We start from the raw sequence: 24,246 nt of genomic DNA, 5'->3' as shown, positions 1-24,246 counted from the left end.
GTGCTGTGTAACTGAAGATCACTGTCACTTTTTGACACATGGCAATAAGGAGTACCAACCAATTTTTTGCGTCTTGGAATGCAACAAAAGGAAGACAGACCATCTGATTTAATGACAGTGTTCTCCAAAACTGCTCCACAATGGTGCTGACAATGTACTGTGATAAGGACAAGTTAATTTTGTGTGTAGTTTCTGACCGTTGGACAAAAAGCAAAGTTGAAAGTCTGTGAATACCTGTTATTGTTTCTCATTGGAAGCCAACAAGCCTCCACCAGCATTCATCTTATTTCTTATGCTATGAATACAAAGAATGAGAATCTTATACCGGAGCAGGATAACAAGGGACACACTACATAGACATAATCATAATTCCAGAATGTGTACAAGCTGGATCTAGCTGAAATCTCAGACCTGCCACAGTCTTCACTGTAGAAAAATCTTTGTATTTACATTTGCACTGTTATGTCAGAATGAGTGTTGAACTCAGAAGACCATCTGTGCGCCACAAAAATTAAAGGTTCTTTTTTAGCTTAATGGTTTACCCATCTATAGAAGCTACTAAATAGCCAGAAAATGGCAAAGTATGCTGTATTTTAAAGAATTACTAATAAAATGTGTCCAGAGACTCATTTTTAGGTGGCTTCTAGAGTTACAGGTTAAAATTTCTTGTTTACATTTAATCATCAACACTGCTTTTCAATTTACATAATCTGGAAATGCAAGCTATAACCTAGGATTGTATGTTGGTGGGTTCATTTCCTGGTTTGCCTGTTTTTATCACCTCTGAGTGATTCCATAGTGCTTTCAAAACCTGACTCTTTGTGGCTGAGAAAGGAGCTGCTTTCTTGAGAGGCTTCTGCTTTTCATTACATCAAGCAAATATATTATTTCATTTTACATATGTCTGAAAAAATGAGAGCTAGGAAGTCTGCCCTCTCATATGCATTTACCATATGAGAAACCCTCAACACAGGATGTTTTATGTCACAACAAGAGGACTTGGGTAAAAGAGTTTTCCCGAAGCTTCAACTGTCTGGATGATACTGAAGAACAGGGACAGACATTAGCAAGAAGCTAATTTGTGCACTTCGTTTTGAAAGCCTTGTTACTTAGCTGCTTTTTCTTATTTCTCTTTCTTCCAGAAATCTCCTCTATGTTTACCCCCAAAGGCTCAATTTTGCTAACCGACCAGCTTCTGCAAGAAACATTACCATCAAGATCCAGTTCATGTGTGGTGAAGACCCATCCTGTGCAATGCCGGTAATAAATGCTGACCACTTGTAGGAAAATGTTGCTCAGGTGCTGTCCTGAGGAACCTTTTGAAGAGACAGCTTACTATTTGCTCCACATTGCCACAGTTTCTAGGGGGACCTTATGAGACTGACATCAGAAAGCTTATGAAAGCCTGCAGGCATCAGCCCAGTAGTTCTAGCCCTGTAGGCATCAGCTTCAGCTTGCGTTTTTGGGGAAATTTTCAGAGTATGTCAGTGGATTTTTGAGAATGAGATTGAGATAGCACCTTTTGTGATTTTAGTTGTGTTAAAAATAATGAATTGAAATGCTACTTTGAAGAACTTTACCCCAAGAATTTGTTGTCTTGAGGACTGACACCTGGCTGACCTTATTGAATGCGCTGACGCTGCACAGTGAGCACTTTACAGTGGCATGTTCCTTACCTCAGATGCACTCTGGAACTGAAATCAGAGCATCAGCTCAATGTTTTCCCAGGTCATATTTTCTTCCAGAGCTGATGCTGTGCTATATGAATATAACACTTATGTTTTATGTAATGCTAAGTGGCTGTTTTGTTTATTTTACGTTCTGCTCATGTCACTGTTAGGTTTTGATGAATGCTTGGGGTAATGGCAGTTTGTCTGGCATCACTGTGCACTCTAAGTGTGGGTTTCACCTCAATACATACCAATTTCTGCTGTGCAGATTCCCTTATCTCAGTTCATCTCTCTGAGACCCTTTAAAGTTACAGCATTCCAGCACCCTTTCATGGAGGCTAAAGTGAGTCAAATTTTACTGAATGTAAAAGAGCTGTGGATCTTTAAGGTAAGGTGGGGTGAATCTCGCCCTGTGTAAACAGGATAGAAGTGAAAAATCAAATCTCAAATTTAATTCATCACTTAGAATGTAATTAAAACCAATATGATAATCCACAAGAGACTTATCACAACTGCATTCCTGAAGTTTCTAACTTTTGCATTACTGGAGAATGTAATGTAAGATGCCTCTGATCCATTTTCCTGGTGTTTTGTGTTGCATGTTGTGTGAGGAAGATGCCAACTAATAACACTTCTGCGTCATCATGCTAAGATCAAACTGAAGGATCATTATCCACCCTTACATGCTGTCCTAAAATTGACATAGAATGGTAACAATTAAATGTTTTAGATCTGACTGTATTCAATTTCATTTATTAATGCAGGTAATTTTTGGAAAATCTTCAGGTCCAGAATTTGTGCAAGAGATATATACAGCTATCACATATCATAACAAGTAAGCATTGTTGTTATTCTTATAAATTGAGATGTATTAAGCATGACATTTTTACGTCATTCTCAGCCAATATTAGTTACTCAAAGAATTATGGTAATAAGCTATTTTAAAATTCTACGTTTTCTGAGTATTTGTCAATATCTAATTTGGATTACTGCATGCATTTGCATAAGTGACTGCTGCTTTTCTTGTTTTGAGCTCTTTAAAGAGTAGTCAAGGGTATTCCCTGTCTGAAGATGAAGGAACAGGAGCAGGAAGCATCAGCTTTGTAAAAGCATTCACCTTGATCTACAGATTCACAGATCCAAAAGAATTGAAGGGGCTCTCTCTTATGAATGCAAACTCAAGATATAGGTTTTATACAGTAACTATGCTGAAACCACAAACTTAAATTGAATGGTTTTAAAAGTAAGGAGGTGGATGATACTGAAATATTCTGGCTTATACACTTTGCATCAAGTTCTTCCTTATTCAAAACTGTAGATAGATCACAACAGTGTCCACAGAGATACATATATTTCACTTGTATGACTTATCTCAAGGCTGTTTTTAGGATCTATACAGTTCTTATAACCATAGCATCTGGGAGCCTGCTGACAAATATGCCTTCTGCTCTGAAATATGCATGGCATTTTTTTAAACAGGTGTCCTGACTTTTATGAAGAAGTGAAAATAAAACTGCCAGCAAAACTCACTGAGAAACACCATCTATTGTTCACGTTCTATCATATCAGCTGCCAGCCAAAGCAAGGAGCATCTGTGGAAACTCTCATTGGATATTCAGTAAGTGATACAAATGTGTGCATGCATGGGGCAGGGAGGGGAGAAGAGAGGCTAGATGTGTGGGTATGTATCCCATGCAGATAAATTCTTTGCTTATCAAGGATTTTGCCATGCATTCCCTTTCTGGTTATGGTAATACATCGTAACAAGGCTGTTCTGCAAATACTGCAGGGCGTGCTCATGCATGTTAAATGTACAGACACAGTAAATTCATATGCAGCTTGTGTTGTTACATCTTCTATAATTTTACATTGGTAAGCATCTTTGAAGTTGGTGAATTTACCCAAAGCACAGAAATTAAGTATACACCTACATATTTGCAACAACAATGCCTTATTGTAGAGCTCTTAATTGTTAGATTCTATTTGCTGAAAAGAAAAAAGGTAATTAACTGTTATTTACTGTTATCTAACACATTCATACATGAGGTGGCATCCAATATAATATTTTGAATTAAGCTTTTTATGGTATATTGCTTACATAAAAACTGTTGTTTACCCTTTTTTAAATCAAAAGCCATGAAAATATCTAGATACTAGAATTCAGTTATTTAAACTCATTTATCTTCATGTTGAAACTAGCATGTTTTAGCTTGAGAAACACAAGCTTGATTCACCTCACAAAACTATAGAATGACTTGGGTTGGAAGAAATCTGAAAGATCACCCAGTTCCAGCCTCTTACCATGGATTGCTAACTCCAGATCAGGCTTCTCAGGGCCCCATCCAGCCTGGCCTTGAACACCTCTAGGGGTGGGATTAAAAAAAAAAGCCAAATACCAATCTATTCAGGATAAGTTATTTTTCAAATAAAAGCATGGGACCTATTAAATCCTTCTGATAGGATTTATTAGAAAAACATGTGTCACGCATGAAAAGCTCTCTGTTTTCAGAAGAGTTTGTTTGTAAAGCAGTCTTGTACATTTTTCTACAGTAGCTATCAGTGAATTTAAAATGCAAACAAATTACTGTTTAATGGATTGGAGCAGAGAAACTCAGGTCAATATCTCATTTCTTGTTCTGTTGACTATACATAACAGATTAGATAAATAGCTCTAATCACATATAGTCATGAATATTGCTGCATTTTCTCTTCATTTGTTTCAGTGGCTGCCAATTCTGTTAAATGATCGTCTTCAAACAGGACATTATTGTCTTCCTGTTGCATTGGATAAGCTGCCATTCCACTATTCAATTCACTCTCCTGAGGTAACAAAGAAAATTATGAAAAGACAATGTTTTTGCAGCGTAGAACATCATGAGTATTTTACAATCCAACCTAGCTGTCTGTTTTTGGGCAGTTGCCCCTTTCTGTGCTTTAAAAGGGTAAAGCTCTAGAGAAAAGTGTTGTTATTACTTTAAGTGGTGCTATTATGTTTTGTTAAATTGTGTCTTTTAAAGTTACTAATTCAGAAATCCTTGTGAATTGTCTAACCAGTGATACGTTTGTTTAGATTTTGTCAGGTTCATAATTTGCTTTCTTTCACAAGATGAGTTGCTTGTTTTTTGTGGCAGTATGGGAGAGGGAGGATACATGGATTCAGGTGCTGCTACTAGAGCAGGAGGCTGCCCTCTGAGCTGATATGGCGAGTAGAAAACTGCCTCTGTCTTTGAAACTGTACCATGTCACCAAGGAGTGCCCTTGGCATGCATTGGCTGTGAACTTCTAACCACAGAAGATGCAAATTCACACTGTCTGTTCTGGGCATCCAGCTGAAGTGCTCCAAATTTCCCTCTTTAAGGAATGAAATTCTCTTCATCTGGCTTATGAGAATAAATACACCTAGCTATATGGTCCTCTGTGCTGCACTGAATTAGATGCCTAAAGTAAAGTGAACAGCCTTAAGATATTTGAGACCCATGTAAACAGGCTTTCTGTTATATCATTAAAAGACAATGATTCCTGCAATTCTTTTCTATCACAGAAAGTTCCATCACAGACACCACCTATCAAATGGGTTGAAGGACACAAAGGTGTTTTCAATATTGAAGTGCAAGCTGTTTCATCTGTTCATACCCAGGTAATGCACAAAAAGCAACATGCAACTGTAGTTTTATTTTAAAGGGGATTCATATGCCCATTCTGACCGAGGAAATTTGTGAACTGGAGATGTTAAAGCCCCCACAGGTTTGAAAACAAATGAAAAGTTCCTGCTGTCTTACAGCTGTAGAAAGAACTTGATTATTTTCAGTGAATGAAATCCACTGATGTGAGTGCACAAATAAGCACTCTGAGAAGCAAATCAAATCAAACAATAAGGAGTCTGGTTTCCTCTCAGCTCAACAGAGAGCTGATATGAAGAACACTGCTAGGGCGCAGTGCCAGTCTCTGCAGTGTGTGTGTTCTGTTCTCTGAGGCTGGTTCAAACAATGTGTCCAACTGCTGAAGGAAAGCACAGCATCTCCCCTCCCTTCAGGGCCAGCTAGGCTACCAAAACACTCCACACAGATGGCAGCTCAGCTGCCATGGGTAGGGATGCTAACTTGATGCTGAACGGAAACTTCGAGATCTAAGATTCTGATAACTTCAATGTGGTAGAAAGTTGAAGGCTTTCCACTTTTACTGGGGTCTGAAGCACCACAGCTTTATTTTGTTCCGCTGTATTTCACATTGTCTCCTACATTATCTTGTTCTGGTTAACTCTGATGGCATGCTTTTTACATACAAATAGGACGTATTTATAAGACACATAACTTGCATGTATCTGGAAGTGAGACTCTTAGATGCAGGTGGCATATAGGGACAATAGAATCACAGAATTGCTCAGGTTGGAAAATACCTTAGTAAGTATAATAATAAAAAGACTATAGACCTCTGATGTGAGGTCTAGACCTCAGAGTTTTATCAGAAAGAATAAACAGTATAATATACTGCAGACTTCACCTTTTCTGCTTTTAATCTGATTTAACCACAGTCTGAATCTGAGCCAGCTGAAAAGGAACAAACAGAACATTGTGGCAACTGACTTAGAAGTTGGTCTCTAGAGCTATCTGCCTCTGTAAGCCAGGAGCGTATAAGTATTTTCTCTCCCCATCAGATGGGAATCAAGCTTTGCTTATCAAGTAGCAGGCTGAATCATATCAGCTTTGTTAACTGTGAGTGCACCACATCTGCAGGACAATCACTTGGAGAAGTTCTTCACTCTGTGCCATTCTCTGGAAAGTCAAGCGACCTTTCCCATTCGACTAATGGACCAGAAGATCACTGAAGCTACACTGGAACACGAACTGAAACTCAGCATTATCTGTTTGAATTCTTCACGACTGGAACCTCTTGTTTTATTTTTACATCTGGTACTAGATAAACTTTTCCAGCTGGCTGTACAGCCTATGGTCATAGCTGGCCAGACAGGTATCTAATGATCCTTTGCTTATTTTCCTTGGTACTGCAAGCAAACTAGAGATGTGGAAAAGTTTGCCAGATGTCCTGGGTCATATTTACTCTTTGGGTAGTACAGAAGTACCTGGGCTTCTCTGGACACAGTTTCATTGCACAGTTTAATCAGATTTGATGAAATTGTTTGTGCTTCTTTTCCCTGCACAAATAAAGCCCTGAGACTCCCTTTCAGAAGTGCTTTAAATCTTAATAGTTACTTATCTGGAGATACAAGTCAGAAGCAGGATGGTGGTTTAACTGCTTTGTGAGGAAAGCAGCAGCTAAATAACAGCTAATATTGATGATGGCATTTCATCTTCCCAAATATCTTTAGCCAGAATTGGGTGGACAAAAACAGGATGTAGTGATGCACACTGGTGTTTTTCTGTTACTGAAGCTGTCAACTGCCCATTATCTATGTTAAATGTGGAAGAAAGGCATACTTGAAGACAGTGGTGCAGCTGATTTCCTAATTAATTTTGGTAGCCAATATTTGTCATCCACTAAAATATTAGAAGAAGAGCATGGTAGCTTGTATGTTTCTGTCAGCTGGAGAAGAATCGACATTATTGCCGTTTAAATATATACTCTATATATTCTATATAAATTGTATTTTTATATAAATATATATATAATTATATATCATATATAAATTATATATTTATATATATATCTTATATAAAAATACGTTTTATATATATTTTTAGGAAGTACTTGAAGGCTGCTAGAAATTGTCATGAACAGTAAGGGTCTGCTCTTACATAGCACCATGTGGTGAAATAGTAGTGATTGGGTTGAAAGTGAGTCTACTGAAGATAGGTTTTTGGTTTATGTAGACTTAGTGCCTGGCCCAGTGTAACTGTTGCTTTCTGCAGCTATTAATCTGTTAAGGAGTGATTTAAAGCATGTACAAATTAGTTACTGTTAAAAGGAATGCCATGATCTAATTATGTTATTTCCTTCAGGGCTGAAACTAATTTTTGCCTTTTGTTTCACAGCCAACTTTTCACAGTTTGCCTTTGAATCTGTGGTTGCAATAGTGAACAGTCTCCATAACAGCAAAGACCTGAGCAAAGATCAGCACGGGAGGAACTGCCTCCTGGCATCATATGTCTACTATGTGTTTCGCCTGCCAGACCCCCAAAAAGAAGTGCCAAAACTAGGTAATATCATTGCAGTAATTGCAAAAAAAATCTTTTCTCTTTATACACACTACTCATCATGGTGCTTCTGCATCATAGACAACTGGCTTTCAAAAGAGCAAATCAGAACTTCTTGTATACAGACTGCGTAGTTTTCAAACGTAGCACTGCTTCAGCACATGAATCTTGTCTTAATCTACAGCAGACTGAAAAGAGTTGATAGGGGAAGAAAGAGCTACTGCAGCAGTGCTACTGTTGAGAAAGCCCTCAGTCTTTCACTACTGCAAGCATTGTCAGCTTGTCTGCTGCAGAATCCCAAAACATCTGTACCTTGTTATTCATTGCCTGTGTAATTTAACGGAGCAGCTGGCGATGAGATTCTTGTAAGCTCCTTGCTTTTCATGCTGCTGATGCTGTGCAGCACTGAGCAGAGCCGGCTCGAATCTCATGTTTCTCTCATATTACTGTGTCCTTTAGTCTTAGTTCAAACATCTCCCCGTGGGCAGGTGCAGGGGGCAGTGCTGCTCTGACGGAGTCTCGTTATTACACATTTGGGCGCACTTCTGCAGTGTCCGTCGGGAGTAAACTCCTGCAGAGCCGAGTGATAAGCTGCAGCAATCCTGACATCACGGTTACACAGTCAGCTGCTGATGAAGAGGTCAAAAACATCATGTCGTCCAAGGTAAGAGGGGGAAGTCAAGTATCTGAGATGTGTATGAGCCAAAACCAGGTTTAGGAAGCCAAGTTTTTTCTTTGAAGGCTGGACTTGCTTCTTGTGAATACAGTGTATGTATCACCAGAAACATTCACTCTGTCTAATTTGGCATGTACAAGTTACATTCTCTTTGCTAAATTCTGATGTATTTTTCAGTGAAGAAAATAAGAGGTAACATCTCTGACTGAGTTTCAGGTTTAGGCACTCCAGGAAGGATTTCCTTATTCAAGGTGCCCCAGTCTCCTGTTCATCCTGAGACCTAAGTTCTTTTTGCATTATTTCCTAAAGCATTCAGAGGGAGCTGATCTAGCTGTCACAGAATCAGTATCAAAAAAGATTGCCACTGTCTACAGTGGGAATAGGCTTGCTTTCTAAAAAGGGTGAAGAATTCTCAAGAAGGAAATAGATTTTCTAAAATACATTGATAATGTATTCTGGTTCCTTCTCATTCTTTTTATTGCTTTTTTTTACTCACAGAGCCTGCTTAATGGTAAACTACTTCCAACTTTAAAAAATAACAATTAGGCAACATACATAACAGCAATCCTGTGATGTGATACTGTCTATAGTACAGATGCTGTGAAGATTCTGTATAAAAGTCTTTCCAGATAATAAACTTAGCCACAGAGTGAAACACAAACTTCCTCTTTGTTATCCAGAACACACTTGTCACCAACAAATTGCAGATAGGACAGGAGGAACAAAGAAGCAGAATTTTGTTCCCTGCTGGGGCATCAAGTACTTGCTGGTGTGCGTCACCCTGAGTTCTTCTGAGAGCTTTTTGGGAATGGCTATGTTCAACTCACTGAGGAAAACAAAACCTTAGCAGGAGCAAAATCAGCAGGAACCTCTCACAGATGCAGGATTTTACCCCTGTGCAAGGAGGCTGCTCTGAGCTGCAACCCAGACAGATCTCATCAGCATCTCAGAACCATGCGTTCTTTCCTTTTTCTGTGTTATGTACATGGAATACTGCTTCTCAAGCAAGCTATTTTCAGAAGTGTTTTGAGGTTTTGGGGTTTTTTTTCCGCCATTGAATTATCAGATGGTTTAATTTCCTAAATTAAACCAGAGCTAGTAAGGTGCACAGAATTTGCCAGTCTGTTTCATTTCTTTGTATACATATTCACCCATAGCAATTTTTAATAATGTAGATTTGAACTTAGTATCTTCGTGAATTTCTGGTATAGTGTGTCCTAAGAAAATGAAAAAAGTAAAAACAGAAAATATCTCAGGGTGAGTTTCTATTTTTTTGTTTTGTTTTTTTTCAAAATAATACATAATTAGAACATTTGGTAACACAGCTTTATCACACTGATAAATTAAAAATGTATAATGCTTAGGCAACTACTGACATTTCACTGTCTTTTAATTGGTATCACTTTTAATGAAATAATTGCAGATACTAGTTAATTTAGGACATAGAACTACCTAATAAACCCTAATGACTGTTACCTTGAAAGGGTGAATTTTAGTTTCCAAAACACAGCTGTGGTGCTAAAATCGGGCACACGGTGGCAGCGTTGGCATTTGTGGTCTCCCGCATCTGCCAAATTCAGGTGGTCTTTGGCCTCCTCTGGGGAAGGGAATTGAAGGGGAGAGGAGGGGAGAGAAAGACACATTAAAAATGCTTGGGTGATGTATAATCAGTGAATGTGTAGATGTTATAATTAAGGGATATACCAGAGAGTTTGGCTAAGCAGGTTATTATACAAAAGAGAACAAATAGAAAGCTTATCCATGATCTGAGCTTGCTGTAAAACTCCAAAGGAGGGATCCCCAGAAAGAGATGCTTCCCTAGTGGTAGCCAGCTCTTAAATGGGTCTAGGAGAGGTGCAGCCAGGCTCCAGCCCTTCCAGCAGCACAGGCGAATTGCCTTCACCTGTGCCCCTGTGGCTGACTCAGTGCTCCCTCGGGTGATCAATCAGAGGTTCAGGCCATGACTCAACAGTTCCCATACAGGTGAACATCTGTATTTACCTTGCAAGAAAACGCTGATTTGATTTTTAATCTGTTAATAAGCTTAGGCAATGCATTAATGTGTGTGTGTATTTCTTCTGGCCATTCTCCAGCCTGCAGATCACAGCTCCAGTCGGATGTCGTTTTACATTGAAGGAACAAATGACACTCCAGGTGTATGTGCAAGCCCAAGACCATCCAGTAAAAAGGTAGCCTACTACTGAGTGTGAGAGTGATAGACTAACAGAACCTGGAGCCTCCACGAGCAGTGCTTGTAATTAGCATGAAATGAGGAGAGGGAGAACAAAATAACAACCAGTTTTATTGAACAGGGAGTTTGTGATGGAATGTTAAATCTATGGATCAGTATTGCCCAAACATTTCTGACTCTGCTCTGAAATGTTTAGATTCTTTTTCTGGGGCAGATTTAGACAAGTAGCAGCCTGCCTGTATTCTTCCTTTGCTCTCTTTCTCAGGGTACTAAGACATCTATGTTTTTTTCAGTGCTGTTTCGCTGTGGATGCCTGCCTTTACATGTTGCAGTAAATTGCATTCAGATATATTTACCATTTCTTTCTTCTGTATGAAATATTTTACTTTCCCCTTTTTTGTAGCGTGTAGAATCAATTAATTCCTCTTTATTCTGAGTCTGTATTCCCAAACAGCTTTTTAACAACATAAAACATATCAAAGCAGATAGTTAACTCCTCCAGAGCTGTATCTTGTGCTTGGCATTGAGGAGGCTTTGGGTAAAGAAACGGGAGAGAAAATCTACAGTGGGCAGTCTAGAATCCATGTTGCAGTTAAGAGGCACTTAAGAGGCACTTCTTTCTTATTTCTGTTTATTGACTTGATTTAGGCCAAAAAACATAAGGGTTTATACCCAATCTAAATCTTGGCTAGATTTGTGTGTCCTATTGAATTTGAATTTGAATAGGCTTAGAGATTTCACTGGCTTTATTGTTTGTATCAGGAACAGAGAATAGATATTACAATATGTGGTTAGTCCAGATTTGAGTTTTCTCCAAGTTTAGGTCACTGAGACTAGGAGTCTTGTGGTTGCACATCACTGCAAAGAGTGTAGTCTCTAACTACACACTTCTTGCAAACTCCGCTGTGATTGTTGCTGTGGCCTTCTCTCCCACCACAGAAATAATCTTGTGTGTTCTCTCAAAAACACAAATGTGCTAAGCAGAAGCTCTCAGGAGGAGCATGTGTCTGTTCACTGTCAGGCATACAGCCAATAATCTGAGGATAGACCAATGGCATTTTCCAGCTCAGGTGTTCAGGGTTCTGGATCCACAGCAGAATGAGTCCTAAAGCCCATAGTGCTATTCCTTATGTGTCATTTTTGTCAGATCCACTTTTTTCCTACAAGGTGTTCCTGTCTAGCTGTTCACTCTCCATTATGGGGGCTGTCAAAGATGCAGGTGCTGGGAATTGGTTGAAAATGAAAGATGTGTTGGGTGAAAGACTATTTCTGAACACTCTGTGTTTATTATTTAGCATTTCCATGAGGAGCTGGCACTGCAGATGGTGGTCAGCACGGGTATGGTGAGAGAGGCTGTCTTCAAATATGCCTGGTTCTTCTTTGAGCTCCTGGTAAGATTTATCAGTGATGTTTTGTGGCAAGTTGATGGTGAAATGCAAACACAGATTTTGTTGGACTATAATGTCTTCAGCTAACTAACCCCACTGTGATAGGTTCCAGATAATGGAAGCAAAACTGAAAGATTCTGTATATTCACCCCCATTTCTTACTGAGAGCCTGCATCAGCTATCTGCACAGTGGTCCATAGCTTGCAGAAGTCTGGGTGACAGATGTCAAAGTGAGCAGTTCCCTCCTTTTCAGCTCCTATTTTTTCCCCTTTGTTAATAACATGTACAATAGCAAGGCTACCCAAGGTCAGTGTCACAGAGCCCTGAGGTGACTGATGTCACTGCAAGTTTTGTTGACGTACTGGTTTCCACTGGAAGCAGATACGTAACACAGGAGATCAAGGAGTAGGAATTAATTCCAGAAATGTCCTCCCCTGAATGTCATCAGAAAGAACAGAAGGTACAAGCAGCAAGGATGGGGTGAGGGTGAACTGAGCCACAATATGAACATGACAGAACTACCTGTGTTCAAGCCCTAGGCTCTCTGGTGTCTTTGCCAATAAAGGTAGGATTTATCAAGGGACTCTAAGAAAGGTGAGAGTGACTGTGTTGGGGGAAAAACAGGTGGGAACTCTTATTCCATGGACTAGCATAGAGAAGAGTTTTATCTCCATTTTGTTATATTTTTCTCTTTTTTTCTTTATTGCTTTGCAGATAAAGAGCATGGCTCAGTATGTTCACAGTATAGAGAAGCAAGACAATGTACGAAGAAGCCGGTTCTCTGACCGTTTCAAAGATGACATTACCACTATAGTTAACGTGGTTACTTCTGAGATTGCTGCACTTCTAGTCAAACCCCAGAAGGTAAAAGAACGAAAAAAAAGCACTGTGGATTCTCACTGTTCACACCACATCACACTGAGCTTTATTTAATTCCATTGTACTTTCAGGACCATTACTGGAATTAGACTAAAACTGACGCTATAGTGTTGCAGAGATCATAAGTGAGAGCTGTGACTGTAAGGGATAGTCCTGTGCCTTCTCAGCAGAGAGTTTGTTTTTATTCAGAGGAAGGCATGTGTGAGAGGGAATTACCTTTCTCTGAGATAGGAAAGACTGAACTCTGTCTTTCAGTAGCTGTGCTGCCTTATATCAGATTGGCTAGGGCATCAGGCTGCACCCATGTGTAGCATATTCCTTTAATCTCCTTCTTCTATTACACTCACTCCTACTGCACAGCATTTTTCCCTACATTTGACTTCCATGACTGCAAAGTCAGTGTTCTTCCTGCAAAACCCAACCATGAGATCAGATCTCTCTGAAGACACACTGGCCACATGAAACTCAAAGACAAGAGATAAACACTAAACCATATGTAATTCTTTCTCCTAGCATATTTTAACAAGTTTCTTTGGCATAATTGATTATAAAGCTGAAAATGTTATGAAATGTAATTTATATTTCAACATCAGTTAACTGATGTCACTTTTGCTATTCCCCAGAACATAAAATAAAGGCAGTTTATGTGTCTGCACCTATGCTGTTGCAGCCAGCATTATTTCTATACCCCAGGGCTGCCAGAGGCACTGCACATGCGGGGCAGTGTGTTCTGTCATAGGGTAGCTGGGCTGGAGAGCTGACCTGCCCAATCACTGCTCAGTCAGCATGGCTCTTAGTCCAGTTCTCCACCTGTGGCTAGGTGTTGTGTCAGAAAACTGAAACTGTTGAAGAGCCACAACCAGACAACTGAGGACAAGAAATGGCAGAAGTCACCATTGCTGTCAACCAAAAAGTTGTTTCTAAAGCTTCATCCTTTTCTTCATCGTTTGATGAAGAAAAGATGCTTCTGTGATGTCCACATGCACAGAAAACATTTCCGTAGAGATTTTCACATGAGTGAATATATTGTGTGAAAAAAATGTGCTACATTAAAAATATTTTAACAGATCTGTAGGTTTTGCTAAGAGATTAATATTTTATGCTTTCTTCATGAGAAACGTACAGGTTTTTATGGGCTGTTAATTCAGTTTTGATGGAGTGAGTAGGTAGAGTCTAACTATGTGTGAAAATTCTGCTGCGATGTTTTCAGAATTAAGGTCATTGACTAGTTGTACAGAACAGCAGGATGTGACACCTGTCTACATTTTAAATCCACAAAGTAATATTCTGTATGTTTCAATACATGGTTGATCATGTAACATTGTCCTGAGGTTCTGCAGCTGCTGGCCTACTGTAGACTACTCTGTAAGCTGGTGGAAAGCTGGTTGTTTTTTTTTTTCAGCACAGCAGAAAATTACTTTGCTATGTAAATTCTAGATCATAGATTCTATATGGATTCTATATTCTGTACGTGTATAAATATATTCTTGAATGGCTATAGCAACAAAAAGGTTGAAGAATCAAAAATGAAGTCATAAATACCCTGAGGTGCTGCACACCTGCTCTCACTTGCCAGAGACACCGATAGCATTTTTATCAATCATCTCCCTTGTCTGTCTCGAGCGAACTCACCTGAGAGCTCTGAGGGATGTGCAGACCCCTCAGGCACATCCACAAATTCTTCTTGGTCAAGGACATGATATTGTCAAGCTGTTATAGTTTGGTTTGATTTGGTATGTCTGAAATAGCCTTCTTTTAGAGGATACTTGGAGTTCTTTGTGTGTTTCTAGTAATCAGACCGTTTGTAAATACAAAGGAGTTTAGTTGCCCACAGATTTGTCATACTGATATTTTTATCTGATATTATGAAATTTGTAAATGAAACAGTTGGCATTCCATCAATAGAGCTACGGCAGATTTTTAATAATATTAAATCTAATCTAAGACTAATATCTGAAGACAGTATTTTATGTTGAACACCTAAACAATTTTCAATAGTGTTAGAAGTGGAGGGCAGGGGAGAGGGGCATATAAAAGTTTGGAGCCCACAGGAAGTTCAGAAAAGCTCTCAAATTTGATTTCAGTTGTTATCTGCACAAAGATTTGCAAAGATAAGCTTGGTCATTCTCCTGTTCCATTTCTTCTCCAAAAGCAGTGACTGTTGAAATAATACACATAATTTTAACAAGGTCATGTAAATTAGAGAAGTTAAACAGTCTTGTCCTCTCTGTTCCACATTTCTGGAAACTGTCCCCTACACTATTTTTTTGTTCTAAGTGATACTAAGAAGTTCTTCACTTTAATGTGAGTTTTATAAATTGTAAGTGCAATTTTACCCTCCTCCCCGTTTTTATTGATTTATTTGTTTGTTTGTTTTAAGGAAAGTGAACAAGCAGAAAAAATTAACATCAGCCTGGCATTTTTCCTGTATGATCTTCTTTCTTTAATGGACCGAGGATTTGTGTTTAATCTCATCAAACATTACTGTAATCAGGTAGGCATTATGCATGATTGGGATTGTATTGGGCTTATGGCCAGTCTTGTATTCTGTTCTCTTTGATTCATTTATCCATCAAGATCCTCTGAGTTGTGTTAAAGAGTAGGGTAAATAGCTTATTTCCTTCTGCATATACAGAGACTTTACACCTCTTTTGGTCTGTGGTCTGCAGAAAATAATTTGAGTGGAAGTTAGGGTTTTTTTGCAAATGCCATACCTTACACTGCACTGCAGAGCATCCATAGAGACACTTTTCTTGCCTTTCTTTTTTATGTCTCTTAGCATCAGTCTTTGGATCCTCAAAGTCTGCGCATCACAGATTAAAGAGCTTTTGCACTCTCACAAAATACTGCTGTTATAGGCAGTATTTAGATTTGGGGTGTTTGATCAAAATGATCCACCTTCGTCTTACTACTTTACAAGCCTCCAAAAATTAAAAATAAATTATGTTTGCGAGGCTCTAGCATGAAATAATTGTTGTATTCAAGATGGAAAGCTTTCCTTCTTTCTTGTGAGCCAATATACCTGTTGTGGCTTTTCATTGAAAACAAGCAAAGCTGTCACCTAATGGTACATAGGAGAATTCAAAGGTATCTGCTACCATCATTTCCTGTAGTATGTGCAAAACCCTATTAATGTTAATGTCAGTGTTATTGTGAAGGGAGATCAGAAGACTACTTGTTCTGTGTTCACTAACCTGACTTTCAGTGAATTGGCTGCAGACTCAGCAAAGTTTTGTTTGTTTATAATCCCAATGTTATGCAGTATTATTGTATTGTATTGATTCTTTCTTGGGAAGCTGGCAAGTGAGCCACAGAGGAGAAAAGACACTACCACTGCCAAACAAAGAGCAATTAATGGATGGAAAACAGCTAGGTAGAGGGAACCATGGAGCATTTTAAGGCATGGTCGGATATTTGGCTATATTTTTTAAATTGACTGATTCTATTTCAGGAAACAGGATGCAGGATATTTCGCTGTATGATAATTTAAATAGCAAATACCAGTAACAAGGCACTTTCATTTGTTTCTCTAGCTCTCAAACAAGCTGAATTCTCTTTCCACCCTGATTTCCATGAGACTGGAGTTCCTGAGAATTCTCTGCAGCCATGAGCATTACCTGAATCTAAACCTCTTCTTCATGACCTCGGCCTCTACTCCAGCATCTCCTTCACCCTCTTTGTCCTCACAGGTGGGCATCCATCAGCCAATATTAGGTGGTCTTCACCTGAAGAATGCATGTAGAGAAAGACTTCTGTTGCTCTGTATTCCTCTGTTTCAGTTAGAGTTAATGAGCCATCACTACATCAGGGAGAAAAGAGGCAAAACATTAAAGACTAAAGGACCACTACTGCAAAACTGAACCTACACAAGTTAAAGCTTAACGTAGCACAAGTATGCTTGTGGTAATGCTTCAGTAGACCCTTCTAGAAACATGTAAGAAGAAAACAGTTGTTCATGCAGACATAAAAAATCTAAAAAGAACATGGCTGTGAAGGTACAGAGTTCATTTACAGGCATGCCATAGGCACACAGCCACTAGTACATATTTCAGTACCAGTGTGTATTTTGGAGAGCTAAGGCATATGGCAGCACACAGCAAACTTTCAGTGCTTTTGCCTTCTAGCAGAAGTTCTCAAGTAGATGAAAATGCTATAACTATATGAATTAGTGACAAAACCACTGGAATTTTCAATATTCTGGATGATGTATTGCTGTTGAGCATAGTGTTCTTCAGAGCAGGAGTATCACTCTTTCCAATTCAAATATCAATGTTCTTTTCTTGGGATCCTCTCCTCCCCAGTGGCACAGCTCAGGCTATTACTTTGCCTGTAGTTTCTCTGAGCAATTCAAAATTTGTGGTTTTTGAACCATGAATTTCAAATGAACTTTGAAATGTTCAAATGTTCAAAATTCAAAGTAAATTTTGAACCAAAATTCCAGTGGAACAATTCAGATTCATATCTCCCTTTTTAAGTGATACTTGAAAAGTGCCAAAGAATTAGTTATATGCTAAGATCTGCTACGTCACATACCTCAAGGGTTCTGACAGGTCAATAATTGTAATTAATATTTTCTTAAAACTTTTCTTGGTCTTGAAAGCAAAGTGTGAAGGTCCCGTAATCAGTTTTTCACAATGTTCTGCTTAACTCTCATGCTAGATTTCAAAGAGCTACAAACAGAACTCCTCTGCTCGTATGTGGGGAGACAGAAGTCTTCCAACTGGTTCTAGCAGGTCAGAGCTGGATCATTCCTTCCTTGAAGCAACACCAACTCTTCTTCTTTAGGAGTAACACGTGAAGTGCAACTGCGGCAAATAAATAAGCCTTTGAAGCCCTTGCATGATTTAATACAGTCACTGACCACCCTTGCAGTAATTCTGATCTGTCTGCAAGAGTGCTACGGAGGAAATGTTAGATTTTCAATAAGAAATGTGGCCTTTCAAATAAATCTTTTGGAATTTGTGGAGAGAAGCCAAATTCACTTACATGGATGCTCTGCCCCTTACTGTTACTTTTCAGAAACAAAGTGCATTCTGCTCAAGTTTAGAATGGGAGCAGGTTAAGCTAGGTCAGTGTAGGGCAGCTCAGAGATGTAGGCTTCATTTGAAACAATATGCTGGAAGACACCTTTCACAGTATGGTATACTACTACTTCATGTGTCTGGGTTTTGGGACTATTTCTTTGTGACTGACACAAATATTGGGAGAGAATATTGAACAATATAAATTAAAGGCAAATTTCAGACTTATAAACCCCAGTAGCTTCACTGGGGAGTGGAGTCTAAGAGTTATGTTCACCAGATCAAGGTACAAAAACATTCCAGTTGACCTGTGGCACCTATGATTGGAGAAGCTAAGAAGTTCACAACACACATATAGCAGCAACTTTCCATTCCTGGACTAGCTGTATATCAGCCATAGCCATAAGTTATAGCAGTTGAAGGTTGCTTTAAATTATGCCAGCTGCCAGCAAGCTCAGCCAAAATTTTCCAGAGCAAAAGGAAACATGGTTCATACACCCTTCCTCACATTACCTCCATGGTAGACATTATAGGAACTTAACAATGCAACACTTTTGATGCCCAAAGTCCCCCTTCTATGAGGGGCAACCTCATCAGCTTTGCAACAGTAAGAATGACTCAGAATTCTAAACATGGGGAAAACTCTGACTTTGTCTCCTATCCAAACTGATGATACAGGGTAGGAATTTTACGTTTCAGATAGCTTTAAATGAATTGTTTGGACAGAATGGAAAGGATGAGGTTGCATCCTAGAAAGCAATTCATTTGAAAATTGATGCTTTTTATTTCACACACTGATGTGTTCCTCCGTACTTCTTTCAATGCCTGAAATCAGGTTTCCTCTGGTAAGGGTACTTTGTTACCTGCTTAGATTGTCCTTACAACATCTTTAAGAACGTTTGTTTCACTTTTGTTTACTTTTTTTACATCCTATTCTTCTGCAGAACTCTAGCTCCTGCTCCAGCTTCCAGGACCAGAAAATTGCTGGTATGTTTGACCTCTCATCAGAATACCGTCAGCAGCACTTTCTGACTGGGTTACTCTTTACAGAGTTGGCAGCAGCACTGGACGCAGACTGTGAGGGGTGAGTATCCAAATCTGCAGATTGTAGAATGCGACCATGTGAGCAGTAATGTACTGTTGGTATGGTTATAGTTTAACTCTAGGGTTAATCATGTTTCCCATAAATGTAACCAAAATCACTTAATGTGTCATGACAGTGCTGGCTGGCATTATCAGAAAGAATATTTTCTGTCTTTGGCACAGAGTCTAAGAGTCCTGCAAAGCTTCTTCAGTGTTGCCTCCATAAGGAATTACTTCTGCATGAACCTTCATAAAAGTTCATATAGAAATGTAGTGGATGTTGAAAAATGTCAATCACACCGAGTTGTGATGTAGACTGATTCTGAGGAAAAGGGAAGCGAAAGAATGGTCTTTGCCTTCTTTTTCAATGAGTCACTCTAAAACAGCTTTATTGCAGTATGTTGTTGTTACTGAGTAAAATAGTACTATTTGCTGCAGTGGCATTGGCTAAATAGAGATCAGAGCTCAACATTTTTATCACTCTTCTCTCTCAAACACCACTGTCTTTTAGCCTAAGAGTTTAGCCTAACTTTGTACAGTGTGTGTTGCTTTTCTTTAAGCATCTCTCTTTGCCATACTGATTTTTTCACGGCTGCTTGTTGATTCATGCTATGGCCATGTGAGACAGCTGTCTTTTGCAGGGAACATGGATCTCTGCTCTGAGTGGAAGACACTATCTAATGACTATCGGCATATTAATTTCCTTCTCCCTTGTCCACCTTGTTTCTTAAATCTTTGATCTACAAATAATTTGTGCATGACCCATTATTGGAGCTCATGGCAATTTTTTTGTGTTAACAGGATTAGTAAGGTGCAAAGAAAAGCAGTCAGTGCTATCCTTAGCCTGCTGAGTTCCCATGACCTAGACCCACGTTGTTCCAAAAAAGAGATGAAGATTAAAATTGCTGCTCTCTACCTCCCTTTGGTTGGTATAATTTTGGATTCACTGCCACAGCTCCATGACTTTACAAGTAAGACCTTTATTCCTTTGTCTTTTTCAGCCTTAGAGTAACTTGTCTAAAACAATCTGACTTAAAGAATTTGCCTTAAGTACTGAAATTCTGCCACAGTCTAGCAGGCACAGTATTTCTTTATTTCCAGATAACTGGATTGTTTAAAGAAGGGAAAATATCTAGTGTCCTTACTTACCAAACAAGTAGATATACCCAGTGGTATGTCTATGGGATCTTGCAAAAAAAAAGCAGTCTTGAAAGAAAAACTAAGATATAGATAGGCTTCACAGACAGTGAGGAAGAAAACAAGAATGACATGGGCATTGTGTTACATTACAATTAAAGAAATTGGACTGTATTCCTTCCATATTTCTCTCTTGCTCCTCAGGGTTGTTAACTTGACACTGAAGTTGTCAGAATTCACCTCAGGTGAATGTAGTCATCACTCAGAAAATATATTTCTGTCACCTACTATAACTTTAAACTTCGTTCTCTGTTATTAAGCCTTTTTAAACTATGCTGTTGATTTTTTTTTTCTATGAATGTGTTCATATGAAACTGCTGAAATTAGCAATTTGACCTTCTATGTGAGAAATAATAAATCTTTGCTACTTGTAAAATTGCATTTTACTTTTATTTTTAAAATTAAAGACTATAGAAAAAAAGGTATAATCTTTGAAGAATATACTTTTGTCCCTGGCTCTGAAAATATTTTTCATTTTGATATCTGGACAAGAGCTTAGTGTTATGAATGTATTATTGAGCTCTTTCAGTCTGATAGCATGAAAGCATTTATTGTGCATAATGTAAGTAAATCTCACCACATTCTTCTAATGTAAGTATTATCCTTATGCCACAGACTAAAGAAGTCCATGTCTACCAGTATGGCTAGTTTTTAAAGTTTTTTTTTTTAATATCTGCAGTATCTAAGGTTGTTGACTTCATTCTGAACACTCAGGGATTGGCTGGTCAGTCAGTTTGCCTGAAAACTGCATCTTGGAAAGCATAAATGGACACTCAGAATATAATGAGATTTTTACAAAGCTTTTATGAACCAGCGGATTCACTGAAATTGATCTCAAGAACTAGCACCGAGTAGAAGCAAGCAGCTGCCTAAAATGAAAATTGTCCATTAACTTGAAGGCAGTAGTGGCTCTGTCAGGTGTTAGCAGACTTAAATTGCTTGCCAAATTTCCCCAGGCCTGTGCATGGTTTTCATGTTGATCCTTTCATCTGGAATTGACTGAAAGTGGACATTTCTTTCTAAGTATTGTGAAGTTCTGGTTTAGCTTTGAACTTCAGAGCCAGCCTCATGTTTGCTACTGCTTTTGCTTTTAATTCAGCTTCCATAAATACCTGAAGGTTGCTGGGCACAGCTCCTTTCTCCATATTTATTTGAACAATTTGACAGTTTTTACAGATGATTCCTGTCTTGCCATTGCTGTAATTTCTGCTGTTCAGTAAAAATAAAGTCTCAGGAATGGAGGTGCCGATCATTTTGTTAGATAACAGCTCAGTGGAAGACTGTGAAATGTGAGCAGCAACAGCCCAATTGCTGATGAGGTCCCAATGGGATGTTCTAAATCTAGTTTCAGATGCCCGCAGCGGAAAGGGGCGCACAGGAAACCCAGAAGAAGAACAGGAGTCTGCAGGTGCAATCAGTCAGAATGTGGCACTTGCTATTGCAGGGAATCAGTTCAACCTCAGGAGCTCGGGAACATCTTTGACATCCTTGGTATGTCCAGGGTTTTGCCAGACTCCTTTCTTGCATACATTTTTATCTTTGTTTTCTCCTTCGTATGCTTTCTTCTGACTAAGAATTGCACGCGCAAGAAACTGCTTTCTTGTTTCTGCTAGCCCCAGAAGAATGCCTCGTACTCCTACTGTCATCTTCTCCTTTAATCTTCAAATCTTCTAACTGCCTCCTCACCAGAAGTGATTCCACTTTTTCTCCAGTGTTTCTATTGCCATCTGCACACCCATCCTAGTTACGCTTGCAGATCAGCAAATGCTGCTATAACTCCCCTACCATCTCCCTTTGACAGTGTCACCTAAATCCACGGATTTAGGGTGATTATAGGGTTCTTCTCCCTGTATCTCTTTCCTTATGATTGTTTTTATTTTCCACGCATTTTGGCTGATACAACTGGCAAAAGGGGAGCAAACAGTTATAGAATATTTTTTTTAATTATTCTAATGAACTTAAAGTACAGGCAACTAACAAAGGAACAGATTCTGTGCTTCCTTCTTTTTTCATAAACATACAGCTAGTGCCTCTGTCACATACATATACATAGAGTGACAAAAACAAAATTACTATAACCTGGAAGAGGTTAAACTTACAGAAAATCTGCCATGAGATTTGACTCAACTGAAATTTAAGTGACATTACTTCACTTGAATGTTCTTTCTATTCTTTTATCTTTCAACTGACTTTTACCTTATCTGTCTCCAGTCCTACAGACAGAGTGCCACATTAGGTCCTGACACTACTCGCAACCTTCTGATCTGTTTCCTCTGGATCATGAAAAATGCTGATCAGAATCTAATACAGAAATGGATTGCAGACCTTCCGTCCATGCAGCTAAACAGGATCTTAGACCTCCTTTTTGTTTGTGTTTCATGCTTTGAATACAAGGTAAGTGAAACTTGCCCTGGTTTTGTTGTCATGTTTTGTTGTTTTTTTTCTTTCTAGCTGTCCAGAGGAACCTTGTTATTGACAAGTGTTAAATTAGCTCTTGTCTAATCTATGCTACAAACAGACATATTAATTCAAAATGACTGAGACCAGCCTTCAAACAAAATGCAGCCGAAAAGTTCTGAGGACATCTTACGAAGCTGGTTTGAAACGTATTACTTTTCCATGTCTAGAGGGTTTCACAGCTATTTTGGGTGGGGAATATATACTCAGTATATACTCAAGTCCAGTTTACTGATGCTTTTCAGTTGTGACTGAATGTAAATAATTGGTGCAGTAATTGCTGGAGCTATTCTCCTTATGTCCTACCCGTTTCAAAGCAAGGTCCTAGTGGTGACACTTCATTTAAAGATTAGGTCTGGACATCAGGACTCTCTCTGATGGAGCTTGTCTGAAACAACCTCTGTGCGCTTTAATTTCTCTCTCTACAGCACTGAGCTATATCACTATTTCTGCTGAACAGTACATACACTATCTTTCCTCATCTGGAACCTTTAAGAAGCATTTGTATGTTAGTCAATGATATTTATTGCTGTCTACCTGCTCTCCCAGTCTCTCCTGTTGTCTAAGATTTGGGTGTTATAATCTGGGCTTGTGCTCAAAGCTGGAGGCATTGGTGCTGATTGCTTTGACTTCACTTTCAGGGCAAACAAAGTTCAGATAAAGTTAGCAACCAAGCACTCCAGAAGTCCAGAGACGTTAAAGCCAGATTAGAAGAGGCTTTGCTTAGAGGTGAAGGAGCCAGAGGAGAAATGATGAAGCGCTGCAGAATACCAGCTGGTACTTCATAGCACCTTTCCCCCATGACTTTTGAGAGGCTATTGAAAGGTTTTAGATGTAACTGTGCTTGTTGGGCTTTATGCATGCTCCCAGTTCTCATCTCTATCTTTCTCTCCCACAGTCCTTTCCCTTGTAGGCTTTTGTTGTGGTTAAAAATATTGTTATGTTTCAATTATGCAATGTATAGCTGAGATGAAGAATATGAAGCCAACTAAGAGATTTTAATGAATTGTGAGAAATTGTTGTTAGTTTCTAATCAAAAACCATGTCAAACAATGTCAAAATTATCAGTGAGAGTAAATTGTTAATATTAAAAGATTTGTTTCATTTAATAAATAGAATTTTTATGCTTTGGTCTTAGAAGAAATCAATAAGTAAACTGATGTTCAAAAAGTCTTAGATGAAAAAATAGTGGAGTCCTGTCCTTTCGTGTGCCCCTGTGCTTTAATCTCAGTAATATATGTTGCACTTTCAGGGAATGACAGGTCAGCAGGACTAAATGAAAACCTGAGGTGGAGAAAGGAGCAGACTCACTGGCGGCAAGCAAATGAGAGACAAGATAAGTAAGTCATTTAATAAAGTTATTGCTTTTATTAGAACCAAGCTGTTCATTTCTTTTCTTTTTTTTTAATGTTATGATCTTTCTCTTAAGATGGTTTTAGTACAAAATCAGCAGTGTCAATCCTTTTCCTCTTCTGTTAATGGAAAAGAAATAGAAAATGTGTATGTAGCAGAAAAATCCAACTGTTGCAGTG

General features: G+C 38.7%; 1 protein-coding gene across 3 annotated transcripts in view; it reads left to right on the top strand.

Moving 5' to 3' along the window:
- DOCK8 (dedicator of cytokinesis 8) overlaps window positions 1-24,246 on the top strand; it is an 83,989-nt gene that overhangs the window by 39,152 nt on the left and 20,591 nt on the right. For 2 of the 3 annotated variants that reach the window (XM_052701535.1, XM_052701537.1), the window contains 19 exons: window positions 1,143-1,260; window positions 2,435-2,505; window positions 3,150-3,288; window positions 4,394-4,495; window positions 5,212-5,307; window positions 6,404-6,638; window positions 7,661-7,825; window positions 8,311-8,486; window positions 10,592-10,687; window positions 11,985-12,080; window positions 12,792-12,941; window positions 15,337-15,450; window positions 16,490-16,645; window positions 18,922-19,061; window positions 19,862-20,031; window positions 21,603-21,748; window positions 22,469-22,651; window positions 23,356-23,491; window positions 23,967-24,054. In XM_052701535.1, coding sequence (XP_052557495.1) covers window positions 1,143-1,260; window positions 2,435-2,505; window positions 3,150-3,288; window positions 4,394-4,495; window positions 5,212-5,307; window positions 6,404-6,638; window positions 7,661-7,825; window positions 8,311-8,486; window positions 10,592-10,687; window positions 11,985-12,080; window positions 12,792-12,941; window positions 15,337-15,450; window positions 16,490-16,645; window positions 18,922-19,061; window positions 19,862-20,031; window positions 21,603-21,748; window positions 22,469-22,651; window positions 23,356-23,491; window positions 23,967-24,054 — 2,577 coding nt within the window. The remainder of the gene's footprint in view (window positions 1-1,142; window positions 1,261-2,434; window positions 2,506-3,149; window positions 3,289-4,393; window positions 4,496-5,211; window positions 5,308-6,403; window positions 6,639-7,660; window positions 7,826-8,310; window positions 8,487-10,591; window positions 10,688-11,984; window positions 12,081-12,791; window positions 12,942-15,336; window positions 15,451-16,489; window positions 16,646-18,921; window positions 19,062-19,861; window positions 20,032-21,602; window positions 21,749-22,468; window positions 22,652-23,355; window positions 23,492-23,966; window positions 24,055-24,246) is intronic. The other variant, XM_052701536.1, reaches the window with a different exon arrangement.

The sequence above is a fragment of the Tympanuchus pallidicinctus genome, unplaced genomic scaffold (assembly GCF_026119805.1).
Source record: "Tympanuchus pallidicinctus isolate F22 unplaced genomic scaffold, pur_lepc_1.0 scaffold4, whole genome shotgun sequence".
Classification (NCBI taxonomy): Eukaryota; Metazoa; Chordata; class Aves; order Galliformes; family Phasianidae; genus Tympanuchus; species Tympanuchus pallidicinctus.
Note: the sequence above shows the minus strand (reverse complement) of the source record. Positions and strands in the feature narration are given on the sequence as shown.